The 20,691-nt window shown below is 44.4% G+C and overlaps 1 protein-coding gene across 1 annotated transcript in view; it reads right to left on the reverse strand.

The window, feature by feature from the left end:
• Nucleotides 1-20,691, reverse strand: part of GALNT14 (polypeptide N-acetylgalactosaminyltransferase 14) — a 409,305-nt gene that overhangs the window by 45,193 nt on the left and 343,421 nt on the right. Inside the window, exon 6 of the mRNA XM_084832560.1 lies at nucleotides 10,539-10,660. Within this exon, the coding sequence (XP_084688686.1) occupies nucleotides 10,539-10,660 (122 nt within the window). The remainder of the gene's footprint in view (nucleotides 1-10,538; nucleotides 10,661-20,691) is intronic.

The raw sequence follows: 20,691 nt of genomic DNA on the forward strand, positions 1-20,691 counted from the left end.
TTGCATGCACCCCTGTATTTTGATTTTCACTTGAAATTAGCATATTCAGTGTAATCAGACAATTCAAAAATATTTAAGACACCAAACATCGACATTATTGCAATGCTGTTTGGTGCTGTTCTCTCTCCCACACCCACACCCAAGATTTCTTCTAATTCTCCCTCCCATTTTTCTTTTCCTTTGCCCCCACTGCTGTTAAATGAGAAGTGGCAAAACATAGGATTTAGTTTAGAGGCATGAATTTATCATGCCATCATGAAATTGCATGAACATGTTCACAAGTGGAAAATAATGGAAAATGGGTGATGTTTTTCAGCACTAAAAAGTACAAACATAAGACTCATTAAGCAGCTGCATCTCAACCTGAAGAATGCAGCCAAGAAAGCAAATAGGGGATTTGAGCTCAGTACAGAAGAATGAAAATATCTTGCATTCCTATAGTATCTACTCTCCAAGCTTTTTATTGTGATTTACAACTGCTGTGGTGGTGGTAGGATCAAGAAGCTATAATAGATCTACAGATCACCTAGTTCCTATAAACATGTAGCAAGGCATGAGCTTGGAGTCTGAAGAGCTTTGTCTTCACAGACTTTAACAAAAAAAGTAAAAACATACCTATAATGAAAAAAATCTTATAATGTTTAATTAACTACCATCAACATTAAAAAATAGATTTAAAAAGTCATTCTCCTACAGTTAATTCAAATAATGTTAACATAAATTAAAATACACCCACACTGTTGGCTCTTTATTGCAGGCCCATTAAATCAGGAAGAAAAGATAATTAAAAAAATTATCCAATGAATCAGAAGAAAATTCTTCCCAAATGGATCATGAAAGCTAGTTTTCACAATCACCACCACCAATGCTGTATAATCCAAAAAGACAGAGGTAAACATTACATATTTTATTCCAATTCTGGCTTGAGTTAATAGCACTCTCTACAGCCAATGGTTATTGTTGGAATCAGGCTGCTTTGGGTTATACTGAAGCAGCTAAAAGCTTTCCAGTTGATCTTCAGTTGGGAATTATTGGATGTATAGAGATGGTACCAGCTTTCCTGGTTCACTCAGAAAAGTCTCTCTATCAACACTGGAGAAACTGAAGGTATTCCTCAGGCATTAGAGATACTCAGGGAAAACTACCTCACTCTTCCACCCTGCAAACTGATTTATAAAGAACACAGGCCATGGTAGGCATAACAGAGAAGAGCTTTCCATCCTCCATCCTCTATTTATCCAGCTTGCACCCTCAGATCTGAGAAATTCCATTCAACTATCGTCCAGCTTGAATATTCCATCCCTTCGGCCCCTCTCCTTGGGTAGAACCTTAAGCAAATCAGCCTGCTGATCAGTGTCAGCTTACACTGCATAACTTGAATTTAGTCCTCAAATGGTTTTTGAGTGAGAAAGTCTATCAACCTTTTTATAAGACTCAGTGATATGGGTTTTCTAGAAAATTATGAAAATGGGCCCTCCTCTGCGTCCCACCAGTTACGAGACATACACTGTGGTGGGACATGGGAGAGGGCCTTCTTTGCTGTGGCACCCCAGTTGTGGAATGCCCTCCCCTTGGAGGCCCAATTGGCACAGATATTGGTTTAGTTTCGGCACCAAGTAAAAACATGGCTTTTCACCAAAGCCTTTGAGGGCTAAATGCATTCCCTAGAACATTGTTTTAACTGTCTTACTGTTTTAGATTTTAACTGGTATTAGCTTGTTTAATAGTTTAATATGTTTTTAGGTGTTTATTTATTGTTTTATACTGTTTAAATTGATTTTATCTGTACACCATGCTGAGATCTTAATGACATAGGAGGAATAGAAATGTTTTAAACTAAATAAATAAATACATAAATAATATCTAGAAATGTTTATTAGAATAAAATTTGTAAAAATTTAAAGACAATAGCACGTACTTCCCTTACATTGTTTAACTTGAAAAAAAAATCCAAAGGTACTGGAAACTGTTGGCACACTAATTAATTTTAGCAAGCCAAAGAAATGTCCATGACATGCTGACAACCACTCTGTTTCAACAGAGTTCAACTTCTCTTCCACTAAGGTTGTTGGGACCACTTCAGTTTCACTGTCATTACTTATTAGTTCCATTTCACTCTGAGAAATATATGTATTTCAATGATGTATATATATTCTCTCACATACTTGCTAAGTATAATCACCTGAAAAACATTACTTGCAACTTTGAAACTGCCAAGCTTGCCTAATATTGTATTTGTATTGGCATACATTCATTTTTTTATGACTTCTGAAACAGAAAATTTTCTATGGAAAAATAAAGTCCTAGAAAATTTTCCATCCCACATCACTGATAAGACCTCAGGTGGGATTCACACAAGGCTATATAACTTTATGTCCCATCTCCAACATCTCTCCTCCAAACAGGAAGAGGATAAAAGGCTGTCAGATGGAAGTGAAACTTCACCATCCTTTGGCTCATTACCGTGACATTAGCAAAGCCCGTTTTCAGGTGATGAAGACTGATTATTTCTGAAAAGATGCCTTGGGCCTCATAATTACATTTTAGGGAAAAGTTATTTGGTCAAAACAAATTGGGAATGGTAAATGCATCTGCTCTCCAAGTGAAAACAAGACAGCATGCAGATGCACTCACCCATATGTACACTGAGCAACCTGGAATTTCCCTCTGAGTGATACTGTTGCATTGTGATTCCCTCACATCGATACTGCACATTCCCTCATATGACAGACACATATTTCTTTAGTCAAATCCACTCCTTTCCACACATGAATGCACTCTACAAAATCCCCATGGCCCCATAGGTGTACATATGGGCTTGCCACTCCTCTGATAAGAACATTTCAAGACGAGACATGCATGCACAGTATTTCCAAGCCCAACCCTAAAGCCAATAAAACACATGACTTAGTCTTGTGAGGAAAGCAGATGGTATGTTTTTCTGAAACTCTTAGCTTGTTGTGTTGATACCAGAAACTTTGGTGATGATAATGAAATTCCAAAGCATCCTACCCCCAAAATGCTTCTGGACTAGGGGAAAGGAGGGTATGTGGAAGTGGTGGCAACCGAAAGACCCTGGTTCAAGATGAGCCCAATCTATGACAGTGGGTGAAATCTTTTGCCAGAGCTCCATAACTGAGAGCTAGTGGTGTGTAGAGGACAGACACCTCCATCCAGCTAGAAGTACACATATATGGAAGCAGGCCTTCTTGCATGTAATGGTAGCTGTGTGCACAAAGTTTAACAGGAACTGTGTGTGCGACGATGCCCCAGCCTGATCTGCAAGCCAGGGTTGCCCATGTGTAGCCTAGTAATCATAACTGCCAGTCAGCTGCCTGTGAGAAGTGGAAAGGTTGGATTCAGTCCCCTTCTCCCCGCCCTCCTTACATGCCAAATAGCTGATCAACAAGATTCCCACTTCTTTTACTGAGCCACATATCAGCTACTGAGCTCCTGCTGCATGCATGCTCTGTTGGATTGTGGCCAGAGTCTTTAATGGGGGTCTGGAAGACACAGGATTAAATCTCCACTCAACCATAAAGTTCAGTGGATAGGCCTGAGCATGTCTTGATGATTCAGTCTAACCAACATTACAGGGTTATGTACTAATATGAACCTGCAAACTCTTAAAATGCAAGCCCTGCTGATTCAGGACAAAGATTCATCTAGTACAGCATCTGTCTCCCACCATGGCCAACTACTGACCCACGGGAAGCCTACAATTGGGACCTGAGGGCAATGGTCCTCTCCTGCTGTTGCTCCCCAGCCACTGGTATTTCTCTGAACATGGAGGTTTCACAGAGCCATCATAACTACATCATGGCATGGCTTTCACTACTGCTTAGCACCATCATCCTCTTTCAAATGTCACCAGCCTTTAAAGACCAAGACAGACACAGTCATGATTTCAGGTGCTAAAGGTCCTTAAGAGAATCACCAACTATCGGGAAGCTTGGAATACTTCCTACATCTCACTCTTGTTGTTGTTGTTCAGTCGTTAAGTCATGTCCAACTCTTTGTGACCCCATGGACCATAGCACGCCAGGCCTTCCTGTTCTCCGCTCTCTCCCAGAGTGTGGTCAAGTTCATATTCATTGCATCGGTGATGCTATCTAGCCATCTCATCCTCTGCCGTCCCCTTCTCCTTTTGCCTTCTATCTTTCTCAGCATCAGGGTCTTTTCCAGGGAGTTTTCTCTTCGCATTAGGTGGCCAAAATATTTGAGCTTCAGCTTCAGTATCTGTCCTTCCAATGAGCACTCAGGGTTGATTTCCTTTAGGATGGACTGATTTGACCTCCTTGCAGTCCAGGGGACTTGTAAGAGTCTTCTCCAGCACCACAGTTCAAAGGCATCAATTCTTCGGCGCTCGGCCTTCCTTATAGTCCAGCTCTCACAGTCATACGTTACTAACACCTCACTCTATTCACACCCAATTGACTCTACCGATAGGGCTGTATAAGTGCAAATCAGAACCTTTCACAACCAATAAGCCAGGGCTGGCTTCAGGGCTGGCATTGTTAGGCATTTGCCAAGGGCCATGTGGGCTGCTACCCCCTGGGGCATCTCAGCCCTGCTTTTCCTCCTCCTCACTATCACTGCCTGTTGACCTGCAAGCAAATAGTGGCAGGAGTGAGGAAGAGGAATAGCCCATTCCTCGTTCTCTCTCTCTCTCTCTCTCTCTCTCTCTCTCTCTCTCTCTCAGCAGGGCTGCAGAATGGGCCCAAAGGGAGAGAAGTGAATAGCAGCAGTGACAGGGAAGGGGAGGGGGAGGAACAACTGGGCCCATTTGTGGAGAAGGTCCTACTGAGGGCCCCTTGCCCAAAAGTCCCAGGAAACTCAGGGCTAGCACTCTAATCTGTTATGTGAAGCAACTCACACATCCTGGATCACAGTTGTTACAGGGACTGGCTTGAACCAAGGCAGGGTCAAACTCTTAACATCTCTCATTGAAGAAAGCAATTGCTGCTTTCTTCCTGGATGCTGAAAAACGATCCCACCCATCTTGCATATTGTTTTCTTCAGAGACTTGCAACTATAGATAAAAAGATGATGAAGAGCTCTCTGAGTTAAAACAACAACAAGAACAGAGGGAGTGTCTGCTGTGAAATCCCAGTCCTGAAGCCCCCTGCGAGACTCTAAGTTAATGTCATCCATTGAGACTGCAAGTATTTCTCATTCAAGATCTAGCTCTCTACATGGAGAGGAACTGTATGCAAATGCAGCCAAGGAAGGTACTCAAGCAATACCAAAGCATCAAGAAGACAGTGTAATTACCTTGCATATCAGATACATATGCATCGACCACATGTACTCTTCTTGGGAGACGGTGTTCTTTTAAACGGTCTTCAGGGTTTGAAGCCTTGTGTTAATTTACCATTCCATTACACTGTTCCTTGCTTACACACACACACACACACACACACACACAGATTATTTGTTTCTTGGACACTTGCCATGCCTTAGAAATCTAGCTATTTTGCTGAATGAAAAATGGAAAGTGACATATAGGTGAGGTGGGCAGGGGTGGGATTCAGTTGCTGATTCAGATGCATTTTGGGTTCTGGATCTCTTTGAAACATATGAGTTTATTAAGCCAAAATGGATTGTTGCTGGAAGCAACGAATTAAGAGAAAGCCATTCATCTTTGGCGGGGGAGAGAGAAGAACATGGCAGAGTAAAATTAGTTGCCCTTCCAGCACCAGCCTGAAGGTGGCAGCATTAACATTCCATACAGTTCAGTGAACACAGTGTTTGACATTGGCATAAAAGATGGATGAGATTTTGTCTGGAAATAAGATAGTAAATACTAAATAGCTAAAGGTAAGAGACTTCCGCACCCTTAAGATGTGAAGTGTGGGCACAAGAAAAGAAAAGAAACATTGATTATACAGGCACACACACATTCCTCTGAGCTACCAACTTTTGTCTGACTCAACAACATGAAAAACACACGCATATAAAACTAAGTGTAAGGATGCATCCACACAGTAGTTTTGCAGGGAGACAAATGTAACGAATACACATGGCTCCTTGACTTCATCAGATGCTGGTTCCCTATCTCTCCCATCCCATCCTACTAGAGGTGAGGATATGCTGCAACATTTTGTTGTAGATATATACAATCTGGAAACATGTCCTGACTGCGCTTGCATGTTCTGCTGGCAGGTTGCTTTGAAGCTCGGTGCTGGTCTGTTCTGTTGTTCCAGCCCAACAGAGATGAGGAAAGCACAGCCATGCAATTTGCCACTCCCCAATTTGTCTGGGTTGAGTACCAGCCACCTCTGGGTTGGCAACAAACTGCACCATATACGGCTCCCTTCTCTCTTCTCACCAATCCTGCAGTGGCAATGCCACGCCAGATACTTCTCCATCTCTTAAAGATACGGCCTGCAGGAGGTCCCCATCTGGCCCCTGCCCTTATCTCCCATCAGAGATGGGAGATAAGGGATTTTCTCTCTTCTCTCCCCAACCTTTCCCTCCCCAATGCTGTGACCCACTGCCTGAAAAATTATCCTAACCCCCGCAGTCAGGGTTCTAAAAAGCCTCTCTTGCCACCAACAGAGGCTTTAAAAAGCCTGACGGCAGTGGAGGATAGATGATATGTGAGTGGCTAGCTGACTGGGTGTGTCTGTAAGTGAATGTGAGTTTGTATGTGAGAGAATGTGAGTGTGTGAGCGAGAGTGAATGGGATCTGTGTAAATCATCTTAGGGCCACATGCCAGCAGTGGGGAGGCCCTCCCCACTTCGGGGTGCAGCCCTGCCCATTGCTGGCATGTGGTGTCAACATGCTTCCAGAGGACCAATCTGACCCTCGGCCCACCCCTGCTTTAAAATAGCTAGGACTGTTTCCTCAATGCTTCCTTCCCACATAATAATAATAATAATAATAGTAATAGTAATTTTATTTAAAAGATTTATATATTGTCCTTCAGTGCAGCTTCCAGGGTGATTTACACAAATACCACATGTGAAGAAAACATACATTAATAACATTCATCAGCATCATCAACAATACTGTGATCACTGCTATTTGGCCATTTTGGCATAACAGAGTCACATACCTCTGACTTTTTCATTTCATAAACATGTATTAAGCAGACTGGCTGATATCCAAAAGGCTCTGCTTTTGCCCCTGTCTCTCTGCATTGTGTGTATATGCATCTGCGTATGCCCGGGGCACGCTGTTCTCCAAACCTTGAGACTTCTTACTTTGTGCTCAGCCTCAGTCTCACACACAACATGGTCCACCTTTTGTCAGCCGTCTGCTGCCCTCATCTGCAGATGCAAATGGCAGCCCTGGTCTACGGCCGACATTTCCCTCGCTACGTTAGCTGTGATCGGCTAGGTAAGTATTTATGTAGCCTATCACGGCAAAGAGCAGGGATGCAAATAGCGGCCGCTATGCCATTTGCATCCCTGGTCTTTTCTTGATAGGCTACGTAAATATATACTTAGCCTATCATGGTCAACGCAGGGACGCAAATGGCAGCCGCTACGCCATTTGCGTCCCTGCATTGCCGTGATAGGTTACGTATATATTTACGTAGCCTATCACAAAAAGACCAGGGATGCAAATGGTGTAGCAGCTGCCATTTGCGTCCCTGCTCTTTGCCATGATAGGCTATGTAAATATATACGTAACCTATCATGGCAATGCAGGGACGCAAATGGCAGCCACTATGGCAGCTGCCATTTGCAGCCGCAGCCCGGCAGCGGATGGAGGTCCAGCTGCGGGCGGCCCTGGCTGGTGGATCCGCAGACTTGCCGCGGAGCAGAGCTGGCCAGGGAGGATTCCGGGGGGAGGGACGGATCGCCTCACCCCCACCACAGATCCCTGGAACAGAGCCAGGTAAGGGATTCGCACATCCCTACAAGAAAGCACTGAGCCTGCACCAGTTTCAAGTATTCACGCATGCTTCTATTTTGACTGGGTTAAAAAAGGGGGTGGGGAAGGAAAAGAGAAATTACAAATAAGAGAAGTTAACAGAAGTGACATTTTGCTTTTATGCTTCATTCAGACCATGCTACTGCTGCTGCTGCCATTGCAACCATGTAATGAAATTCCTACGGCACTGCTGCATATGGCATCCACATTCATCCATCACATCAGCTCTGAGCAGGAGCTACATTCCCCAGTGCTGCAAGGAAAATACAGCTTGAGCTGCCATCCTGCTGGCTGCAACTCAACAAACATCTCATGCGGGAAAGGCACCATCATCACCACTCAGATAGAGAGATTAGGGTGAGTGGATGGGGGTCGCAGAAATGGAGCAAAGGAGGTGGAAGGGCCATTCCAAGGCAGATCCTCTCCACCCATGCCCCAGTCCTAGGCACATTCGGAAACAAGTTCAATTGACCACAATTGAATTTGCTTCCAAGTAAATGTGGAATAAGAATTATAAATGTACAAAGCAGATACCAATGGCATAACTAATGCCTTGCATTAGGATACAATAAAGATTTGATAAAGGTTTTTTTTTTTTTTTCCTGTGCGGAAGAGGATTGAGTCTTGGGTTTCAAGGGAGATGATGGCTTCAAATCCCTGATCAGCCATGAAGCTTTGGACAAGTCACTGTCTTACAGCCTGACCTACTTCACAGGGCTGTTGTGAGGTGTAACAAGAACTATTTATGTGGTACAGTCCTTTTGTATGCTAAAACATGCTATAAAATTTACAACAGGTAACAAATGAACATTTAACACTATCCAGAATTACTAAGGCTGCAGCTCAAATGCATTGGTGGAAGACACAACATACATGAAACCTTTCATGGTTTGGAGAGCAATTCTAAGGGAGGTGGGGGAAGTGAATCTCCAAAGCCCAGCTGCAAGGATTAGGATTGTTCTGTTGGAGATAATTTGATTTTTGAATGTCTTTTGTAGTTGTATTGCCTGTATTTGGAATAAGTTATATTTCTGTTCAGTATATGCTGTGGCCTATGGCTAATGCTGTTAATAAACTGAACAAACATTTAACGCAGTTATTTCTGAGCTCAGCTATACTTTTAACATTTAACACAGTTATTTCTGAGCTCAGCTATACTTTCTCCTCTGTTTGCATCTATCTACTAAGAATATAAACAAGCTGCTCTGTAATGTAAGGCAGACTTCCCCCACTAGGCACCCCCTAAATATGTTTTTGGCTTCAACTCCCATCATCCCCAGGTAGCATCTGTAGTCCAGCACACCTGGAGGGCACCAGATTAGGGAAGGCTGCCTTAGGGCAATGTTTATGCTCCCATTTTACGGACAGCAACAGCCAGTCAAGAGCGGCAAAGTGAGTTCCCTGTAGTTATGAGATACATGGTCAGAGTAGGTGGTGAAGTGCTCTCTGTCTGCCTGGAAAGGCTATGAGGACACAATAGCAGTGCTTTTATCTCACTGAGAAGGACAATATTGGTGCTTTAATCTCATGTTTCTGTCTTTACCAGAAAGAGAACGCTATTGTCTGCTGTGGAAAAGAAAAATCAGCAGGATTTAATTCCCATTAAATCAATTTATTAAAGCTTAATTTGCATGAAATTAAATTCAGCCCCTATTCAAAGCACCTTCACTCCCCTAAATCATTCAACACTGGGAATTGAACAGAGGCCTAATTAAAAACTTGGCTGGAGCCATGCCCGCCTATTCCCCTTGTACCACTCAGCAACTCTGACAGGATCCCTGGGGCTCTGAAAACTTAATTTGCATACACAAGGGATGGTCCCTTCTTTGCTCGCTCTGCAGAATGGTCCTTCACTTCTGCACCATTGCCACTTCACTCAGAGGATAACCAGGACAGGGTACTGGTCAGTTCAGTCATCCTTTTGAAATGGGTTTGAACATGCCTTCACTTCGGAAACATACCAAGAGAAGTACGTTTTCTGGCCATAAAGAGCAGATCCAACAGGCTGATTTCAATTGTAAATATCTCATACCTTGTTCTCTCTCTCTCTTTTTTAAAGCAGATCTCAAAATGTGTTGGAAATAAAGAGCCCTGGGGTGGGGGTGGGCTTTCCCTGGCATAGCCGTGTTTTGGGGTGTTACTGGATGTCATGTATAGCTATTGATCTCTTTTGTTGCTTCTGAATTGGGATCCACAAGCTTGTATGGAAGTCTCATTTTGGGGGCCTGTTTGCATCTTAGTAGACAGCATTCTTCAGGGGAGGCACCATACCTCCATGTTATAGGTAGAGCACATGTTGGCCAGGCTGAATGTTCCAGGTCCAATCCCTGTTATCGCCAAATAAAAGGGTGATAGGAAAATCCTTTTTCTGGCCGAGACCCTGGTGAGCCACTGCCAGTCATGATACTGGACACTGGACTAGATTATATATATCTATATCTATATCTATATATCTGATTGGATAGAAATCAGCTTCCTATGTTCCTATAGTGGTGCGGTTATTTCTACTGTAATGCTCAGCTTCTAAGGGCCACCTTTCAATGGCTTGTTGCCAGGGGCTCCCCTATCTAAAAGCTGCACATGAGCCCAGTTAATACACAGTACTACCCCTGGCATAGATACGGGCCGGCTGAGCTCCTCACAGAACACTTACCTCTTTGATCCTTTGTAAGAGAGGCAGCAGCCAGTCCTTGTTCACCTCACAGTGACTGTCTAGAAAGGTAAGAACTCCTGCCTGTGCCACATCTGCTCCTCGAATGCGGGACCGGATCAAACCTGTTAAGACGTACACAAACTCAAGTGCAGGTCTGATTGCCTTGAACTTCTAAGCAAGAAATTAATTGCAAACCAGGCATGCACACAGAAACACTCTCCTCCCTGACTGCCTATGCTCCTTCTATCCCTTTTGTTGTCAGCCCCGTCTTAACAGCTCGTGTCATGCCCTCTTATGTACTTAAAGCCACAATCCTCTAAATGTTTAGACAGAAAAAAGTCCTACAACTCCCAGCATTCCCCAGCCAGCTGGCTGGGGAATGCTGGGAGTTGTAGGGTTTTTTTCTGCCTAACCAGGCAGAGGATTGCACCCTAGGCAAACAAGCAAGATGTGCTTCTCCCTTCCAGGTGCATTTGGCAACTTCTTTTTGCTTTGGAAGGTCAGAATGCAGATAAAGACCTTGTCTACAGGAACGATTTATGGCCATTACACACATACTTAATTCATTGTAATCCTTTTGGTTGTCACTGGGAAAGGAAGAGAGGATGGTTATATAAGCATGGAAATGTTTAGGTAGCTCCAGAAGATTAAAACAATCCAATGCAAATAGAGTTGCCACAAAACATTTGCCTAAAACATTAGGAACACATTTATGGGTTCTGCCTTTAGTGAAACACATGAAGACATTTAAGGGAAACCAAATGAGTTTCAATGACACTAATGACATTTCTTGGTGCGGAGCTCACATCCCACCCCATCAAGTCCTGCAAATAGTTTTGTAAAGGTGGTGGCAATTGTTCCTGAGGACGAAACAGAATACAAGTACAATTTTTACTGCAGCCATTTCCTCAAAGTGGTGTCCATGTGTTCTTTCCTGTTCTGTTATTCTACAGCTTTGCTGTGGGCGAATAGTCTTGTTGAGGAATTGTAGATTCAGAACAGATCCACTGGGTCATTCAGTACAGCCCATTGTCCTAAGAAAGGATATCCTCTACAAATCTCTGTCCAAAATTTTCTGAAGAAGTTCCAAGGACAGGCGATTCCACTGCCTTCCTTGGGTGGCTTGTTCAATTAATAAAATGATAATGGATGCTTTACGGAGTAAAACAGGTGGGCAACTTTTATCTTACAGCACAGCTCTCATTATAATCTTGCCAGCTCCTGTCCTGATTCTCTTTCTAAGTGACCTCTATAATCAACGACCAACATAAAACCTGAGATGGGCTCATGTACAGTTGTAAGGATCAAACCAGAATTGTCTTAGAGCCAAATTAGACCAGGGGTCCCCACCCTTTTGGGGTCAGTGGGTACATTTGGAATGTTGCGTGTCATGGGCACTCTCACAAATGGCTGCCATGGCAGGGCTTGCCCATTCATAAAATGGCAGAGATGGGGTCTGAGCACCAAAAACAAAACCACATTTTTTCTGCTCCAGCACTCATTTCACATAAGGCACACTGTTGAGGCTGAGAGACATGGGACCAGGAGGCATTCTTTGAAACAAAGATGGTGCTGGAGGTTGATACTTCACCTTGCAGCATGCAAGCCTCTCAGTTAATCTTTTCTAATTAAAATATTAAAAACAGCTTTTAAAATAAAAACATCTTTTAAAATAAAATAAAAATCAGGAGGGGCAGAGAGTCTGGCAGGCATCAACACAGGTGTCTGCAGGCACATTGGTGCCCATGGGCAACATGTTGAAAATAGGGCTGTGCAATGCTTCAGTCCGAATGCCAAATTCCGAAGTGGATCAGGGTGATTCAGGCCGCATCAGTCCAAATCCAAAGGGGGTCCAGAGTGGTCCGAAGCAGGTTGGAGAGATCCAAAGTGCTTCAGATCACTTCGGATAATTCTGAAGCCCAGACAGTCGGTCTGAGCAAACTTAACAACTTGCTAGAGAAGGGAGGGGGAGAGGAGGAGTTGAGAGGGGGGAACTGAGCCTTGGAAAGTGACATCTCTAGGCGCTAATAGGACTGAACTTTTAACCCAGCACTTTGTTTCCTTGCTTTGTACAGTCAGCTCTTTGGCTCCCCACTCTTCTCAATTACTATTCCTTCCCTTCCGATTTTTCAATTCTCGATATTCTTATTAAAAAAAACAAAGAATACGCCCCAAAAAACAAAACCAACAACCCCCTTTCTCTTCTGTTAGGATTTAGTGTTATTTCCCTTCCCCTCACCCCTTAGCTTGTAAGTTTTTTCATTCTGTATCTGCTTTTCTTCCGGTCTTGTGTGTGTGGGGGTGTGTGCTGTGTGCTGTGTGAGTGCACCATACACATTATTGTGCACAAGCAAGTGGTGTGTGCCCAAAGCAGTACACTGTTACACAGTCCAATATATACTGTGGGACAAAGCAGTACACAATACACATAATATGAAGCATCACCACTTTTGCTGATTTTCCAAGAAACTTTGCCTGTCACCTGTTTTCCCTTGTGTACGTTAAATGACCATAAGAATAATATGATCAGGCTAGGCTATATGCATTTTTTAAAAAATGTTTGCTTTACCTTATCCTTCCTGGGGAAAAGGGTTGCCAAAATGATCAGGAACAACTCCTCTATAAAAGGCTTCAATGTTTGGGCTATTTAATTTAGAAGACAGGCAAATAAGGGGGAGGTTTATAAAACTTCATGAAGGAGAGAAAATGCAGTATTACAATTAATAAATAAGCCCCACTGAATTCAGTCAGTGTGACTTTTCCAGGTAATGTGTATTGCAATTTGCAACCAGAGAGGTTTAACTTTTCTTTCTTCCCTTAGTGAAAGCCTCAGGTTAGTGACAGATTCAGGACAGACAAAAGGAAAGTACTCTTGCCCTTCAAAAAAAAAGTACACCAAAGATTAGGGATAGTGACCTCCTAATTGTCACCTTAAACACCTTCCGATGCAGATCTCTAATCCCCTGTGTGGCTGACATTTTTTTACCTGTTCTTTTAGTTTCTGAGAAAAGGAAATGTTAAGCATGGCCAGTGCAAAAACTACTTGACCAAACTGACTGAAGTTTGTCAGGTTCAGGCACCTCAGGCTGATCTATATTGCGCCTGCCATCGCAATGAATTCGGTGTCCTGTCGGGTTAAATGCTCTCGCATTAAAACGTGATTATCCACACTCACCCATTTTCCCCGTTGCGGTGCTTCATCAAATGCGCAAACTCGGTTCACACTCGAGCGCTGTGCTGTTTTCCTGCTCTTAAAGATGGAGGCTGTCATTGGAGGACCAGAAACTTTTCCTGTTTCTGCTGATTCCATGCCCACCATGCTCACAGCTCTTGATGGCCCCATGTCGTCTTCCAGCTACTGATCGCATAGCTTCCTCAGCACTCAATGTTTCTTCAGCAACAAGCAAAGGGCTGGATTCACACGCATTTGTTTGATCTCGGACGCTAAGCAGGGTTGGCCCCAGTCAGTAGTTGGATGGGCGACTGCCTGGGAATCAGGCTTCCTGAATTGAGCAGGGGGTTGTTCTACCTTTCAAATGAGACTAAGTTTTACCCCCTTCTGTCCTCCACTTTGGCTGTGTTTTTTTTAAAAAAATATGGCATTATCTTTGAAGAATCGTGGCTTCTCCACAATTTTTCCCCCATAATTCAGGCATGACCTCTGAAGATTCGAAAATTCAAAGATTCAAAAATTTGGGGAGTTGAAGCTTCAAATCTTCAAATTTTCAAATCTTTGAAGATCATGCCTGAATTGGGGGGGGGGGGATCGCGGAGAAGCCATGATTCTTCGAAGATAACGCCTTCGATAAAATAAAAAACAGCCAAAGATTAAAAAAAACAGCCAAAGCAGGGGATGGAAGGGGGTAAAATGTAATCTCATTTGAAGGGATAGAACAACCCCCTGATCAATGCAGGAAGCCTGATTCCCAGGCGGTCGCCCATCCAACTACTGACCGGGGCCAACCCTGCTTAGCTTCCGAGATCAGACAAGCGCATGCACATCCAGCCCTTTGCTTGTTGCTGAGGAAACATTGAGTGCTGAGGAAGCTATGCGATCAGTAGCTGGAAGACGACATGGGGCCGTCGAGAGCTGTGATTGGACAGGAGGGAAATACAAACACCGCCATATATGGATAGTCAGGGGAGGGGACTATGACCAGATATGGTAGTGAAGGTGGAAAATCAGAGCACATTAAGGGGAAATACCGGGATATCAGGGTATTGAAAGTGGGAGCACGGAAGCAGGAAATTCCGGTTCCAATACAAGGCAGGTACTGCGTAGTGTGAAAGATGGGCAGTGAAACTTCATTGGAAGCGAAAAAACCCGTAAGTGTCGATCGGCCCCTCCATTGGAGCTGCCAGGTGCCCAAATTTCATGTACTTCTGCGGAAGCACTGAAGAATTATAGCTCTTTGCTTTGAGAGATTTCCTTGAAAAAAGCAAATTTTTACCTGCACCTAGAACAAAAACTGCTGGTCCAAACTGTCTGATGTTTGTCAGGTTCGTCATCTCCATTGGGTCTACCAGGGCCCTAAATCTCATGTATTTATCATAAAAACTGAAAAAGTTATGGTCATTTCTGTTTTCCAATGCAAATGAATGAGAAAATGTAAAATCTGAATAATTCAGATATCTGAATCTTGATTCGAATTGGGTCTAAATCGGTCTGAAGCATATCAGGGCTGATTCAGAAGATCTGAATCGGCCTCCAAAGCAAATTGAGGGGTCCATGCACAGCTTTAGTTGAAAACCCCAGAATTAGACATGGTATGCAACCACACCCATTTTTCTAACACAATTTGGTGGGGAAGTGAATTTTCACTGTGCAGGGGAAATTTGTTTGTTCACCCTTTCGCTCCCCAGCTGACAAAAAATCCCCCCCCCCGACTCCTGGTGTGGCAATTAGCCTTAGGAAAAAAATGCCACCAGAACCTATAATTCTTTTTTTTAAATCCCAGGCAATTCCATGCAGTTAAAGTAGCATCTAGTTTGGCACCCTGGAATAGCTTTACATGGTATGGTGTGAGGAATCAGCAGGGCTCACTGTCTCTTCTTACCCAGAATCCTGCAGTCCCATTACAGCATTGCCAGGGTATAGGGGTGTACGAAACCCCACTTACGTGGCTCCGCTGGGGTCAGCAGGTGGGGGGAGGCGATCCATTCCTCCCCCCTGGAATCCTACCTGCAGAGCCGCTGGCTGGGCCAACCCAAGGATGCAAATGGCATCCTGTGTAGGGGCCATTTGTGTCCCTGCTTTAGCCATGATAGGCTACATAAATATATATGTAGCTTATCATAGGCTAGTGTAGGGATGCAAATGGCGGCCACTAGGACGGTCACCATTTGTGGCTGCAGCAGCCTGGCAGTGGCCGGAGCTGCTGCCGCCACCGCTTTATTTGCTGCTGGAGCCGCCGCCGGAGCCGCCGCTGCCAGCAGGTAGGTCCATCCTGGGGGGATTCTGTGGGTGGCGCAGGGGAGGGAGGCCATTCCACTGCGGACTCTGCCACTGGAGTCCATGGCGGAATTCTCCGCCATCCTTACCAGGGTGCCCCTCACCCTTCCAGATGCTGGGCTCAAGGAGAGCAGCTATGCCAGGGCAGCGGCAAGCAGCCACAGTGCAAAGGAACAGCAACACCAGCCGGCACATGCTCAAGGCTGGTGCTAAACTGTCATAAGATTCACCTGGAAGAGGGAGGGGGTGAAGAGGATGAGTGGGGGGCGGGAAGCAGGCAGACATGGGATAAAAAGCAGGAGAAAGCGATAGAGAGGGAGGAGGTGGAGAAGAGACATGGAGACAAACAGAGGCCCCAACAGCAGGAGAGAGAGAGAGATGGAAGCCAGGACCAAGGAACAGCATTTTACCTGGGAAATGCCAAACGCCACTCCTCAGGGGCTGCCTAATCTATTGGGGAGAGAAGAGGTCCACCCCTTTCCTCCACTGCCCCTTTAAGAGCAAGCTCCAAAAAGGCTGTACTGGACTTTCCTGCTCAAGACTGGAGGAGCCCACGTTTCCCCGGGAAAGGTACTGGGATGCTAGAGCAGAGGAAGATTAAGCAGCTGTGGGCACTGCATTTGGCAGAGACAAACTGGGGCGGGGGGTATTTATCTGCCTGGCATCAGTCCCTGCTGTAGGTGAAGGTGGAGAGAATTCTCCAAATGAATGAGCGATTCCCCAATTGTTTTACATTCTGTTTCAAGACTACCAGTGTTGTAACTAAGTCCGAATCGGCCTACTAAGTAACTAAGTCTTTCTTATTAAACTTTTGAGTTAAAGCCTATTTCTAGCTGCTGTGTCTCTGATGGAGTCATTGGACCAAGGAGGTTTTGAGGTGCCTTTGCCCCCAGACCCGCTCACATATGGCCACCGCAATGCTGAAACTACATCCACATGCAGTGCTCACTGATTCCATAGACTGGCTCTCTGGGCTGGCTTGATGATTTGTCTCTATGCATCGACATGCTACTGCTAGGAATATCTGGTGGAAACAATGGAGAAAAAACATACAAAGAGGCCTAATCTGGGTTGTGAGATGATACATACAAATGTCAAGTGTGACATAACCCTCCCCCGGGGCCATCTGCCTTTGCTTTGGGACAGCTGTCCTCACTATCCCACAAGCTTCAGCCCCTAAATTCACCAGGTAAAAGAGACACCCAATATGCCTAATTGGTTCCCTTTACCCAACCAGGAGAAGTACCCAAAAAATATGAATACTATTGGTAGCACCGAAGATGAACAAGACAAGGGATTTTATAATTTAAAAACAAACACATTTATTTAATACAAGAGATGTATCTTATAATTAAACACTCAGTTCTTAGTCTTACCCTACCTACTCTACCCCTTCTAACTCCTATTCCCACAACCCCACTATCTAGATGTAGCTCCTTCAAGCCTCAAGGCCCTGTCTCCCCTAACTCCAAGCCCTATCTAGCCAACTGTCTGCTCCTGCCTTTTATAAATTCAGTCTCCCCACCCCGCTCTCTCTCTCACACACACACACACACGCCCCTCTCATCTATCACTCACTCGCTACCTAACAATTAATCTTAACTTATTTGGGTTCTATTTAACACAGTAAACATATATGAACATTAATATAGACTCCACATGGAAAGCATTGTGATTTTGTCACATCAAATCATATAGAAGTTTCAGCTACTATTCGAAGGACGTTTTAAGTGGCTTTCATATGGGGCCCACATCAGGAGAGATGGCTCTCAGTATCAGGCCTTAGCCTTCTCTTCCAAGTTGAAAGTGTTTGATTGGACTATTAGCTATGTGGTGTGCAGGGGGTGGGGATGTTAAGGGATCCTGTATCATCTGAGTCTCTGAATTATAACCATCTAGAGTGCATATGTATTATGCATTTTACTTGGAAATAAGTCCACTAATGTTCAATGAGGCATATTATCTAGTAAGGATGCAATCCCATGGCTGCTAGTCAGTGGCTAGATGGCCATAGGATAGGTCAGTTCCCGGGAACTGAACCCCGCACCCTCCCACGCTGCCTCATTGGCAGCATGGATCAGCCTCATGCTCTGTGCTCTTAGCAGTACAGAGTGGCAAAAACAGAGCATTCTCAGGGGCGGGGCGATCAGAAATGCTGGTATGACACATCCTATGTGTTGTCTGGCAGACGCTTCCTGCACCCTGAGGTCCCGCAGCCAGACAGCGAAAATCGGCTGTCTAGCCGCAAAAGCTGGGTGGGGGGAGCGAGCATGAGATCTGCTTCTCGCCATTCCTCCCGCCCTGCACTGGATAGGTAGTCGCTCCCGGGATTGGAGATGACCGTCGATCCACATAGGATTGCGCCCTCCGTGTGTTTGGGATTTGAGCCTTAGGGTGAGTCCTATGCATGTTTAGACAGAAAAAAGTCCTGCAATTCCCAGCATTCCCCACGCTGGTTGGGGAATGCTAGGATCTGTAGAACTTCGTTGTGTCTAAACATGCATTGACAGTGGAAGAAGGGTTAGTAGATGCCTTATATAATACTGAAACCTTTTCCTTTGGATTAATTCATGTATGTAGAACAAGGCACCAGTATCTGCATTGAAACAACATTGCAGCAATTGAAGAAGTCTATCGATGGAATGAAAGTCAGTGACTCAGCACATTTGTACTTAATTTACAGCAATATAACTAAGCTAGAATCTCACAGGGGGAAAAAACTACCTGCCTTCTACACCTATTGTAGAGCACACATTCACAATTCTACATACAACACCTCTGAATCACTTAGTAAACACTTTCTTTTTATTTATTAGTCCTGAAAACAAAGGTTGGAAAATATTAATTTAGACTATGGTTTGGGGAGGGAAAGTGAGCAGAGAGGTTTTCACTAATAGCCCCCTGAGCCTGCTGTGGCAATATTCATCCTCTGTATGTATCTACTTAATCTTTAAAATACAATTTAATTAAATGTATTAAAAAAAATCCCAGAGAGGCAGCATGAGCTGATCTCGTCTGTTTCGTTAGAACAAACAGCTTTAAAAAGAAGACCCCAGGCTTTGTTTTGCCTGTTCTAATTTTCTGGCTAATAAGCTGCAGCTGAGACTTGCTGGATATATTAATAGAGCAATACTTTTAAAACTGGGGAGGGGGTGCCTGTTTTAGTTCAGACCCCCTTTGAATGCTTTACTAGCATCCACTCCCCCAGAGCCAATTTGAACTCATAGCCATAGACCTTATGAGAATAAAAATGCATGCTTACAACCATCTGCGTGCATGTGGAATAGGTCTTGTGAATCATAACATCATAGAACAGTAGGGTTGGAAGGGGCCTACAAGGCCATCGAGTCCAACCCCCTGCTCAATGCAGGAATCCATATCAAAGCATCCCTGACAGATGGCTGTCCAGCCTCATCTTGAATGCCTCCAGTATGGGAGAGCCCACCACCTCCCTAGGTAATTGGTTCCATTGTCATATTGCTCTAACAGTCAGGACGTTTGTCTTGATATTCAGCTGGATTCTGGCTTCCTGTAACTTGAGCCCATTATTCCATGTCCTGCACTCTAGGATGATCAAGAAGCAATGCTGGTGTTCCTCTCTGTGACAACCTTTCAAGTACTCGAAGAGCGCTATTATATCTCCCCTCGGTCTTCTCTTCTCAAGGCTAAACATGCCCAGTTCTTTCAGTCTCTCCTCATAGGGCTTTGTTTCCAGTCCCCTGATCATCTTTGTTGCCCTCCTCTGAACCCTCGCCAGTTTGTCTGCATCCTTCTTAAAGTGTGGTGCCCAGAACTGGACACAGTACTCCAGATGAGGCCTAACCAGTGCTGAGTAGAGGGGAACTGGTACTTCTCAGGAGTTGGAAGCTATGCTTCTATTAATGCAGCCCAAAAGAGCATTTGCCTTTTTTGCAGCCACATTACATTGTTGGCTCATATTCAGCTTGTGATCGACAACAATTCCCAGATCTTTCTTGCTTGTATTGTTGTTGAGCCACGTATCCCCCATCTTGTAACTGTGCATTTGGTTTCTTTTTCCTAGGCGCAGAACTTGGCATTTATCCCTATTAAATGTCATTCTGTTGTTTTCTGCCCAGCGCTCCAGTCTATCCAGATCACTTTGAATTTTGTTTCTGTCTTCCAGGTTATTAGCTATCCCGCCCAATTTTGTGTCATCTGCAAATTTGATCAGCATTCCCTGCACCTCCTCCTCCAAGTCATTAATAAAAATGTTGAAGAGCACCGGGCCCAGGAGTGAGCCCTGCGGTACCCTGCTCATTACCTCTCCCCAGCTTGAGAAGATCCCATTGATAAGCCCTCCTTGTGTCCAATTCAGTAGCCAACTGTGGATCCACCAGATCATTGTTTCATCTAGCCCACTTTTGAGCTAGTTTGCTCATCAGGAGATCATGGGGCACTTTGTCGAAAGCCGATCAGTCTGTGTGGACAGGGCCAGATGAATGCCTGAGACCACTTCACTATCGTTAGTACTACCAGCACTACTTCAGTGCTATCTTGCATAGCAGAGCAATCACTTGCTTGCAGGTTTTTCAGCTTAGGTAGTCACTCAGCTAGCATGGTGGGCATGTTAATCTATCATATTAGTATCCCGATTTTTGTCTGAAGAGCACAGGCAGGGAACATGGGGTTTCCCTCATTCTCCACAACAACTCTATGAGGCAGGTTAGGTTAAGAGATAGG

This window comes from Heloderma suspectum, chromosome 1 (genome assembly GCF_057233095.1).
Source record: "Heloderma suspectum isolate Gila_16-S chromosome 1, 16-S_ref, whole genome shotgun sequence".
NCBI lineage: Eukaryota > Metazoa > Chordata > Lepidosauria > Squamata > Helodermatidae > Heloderma > Heloderma suspectum.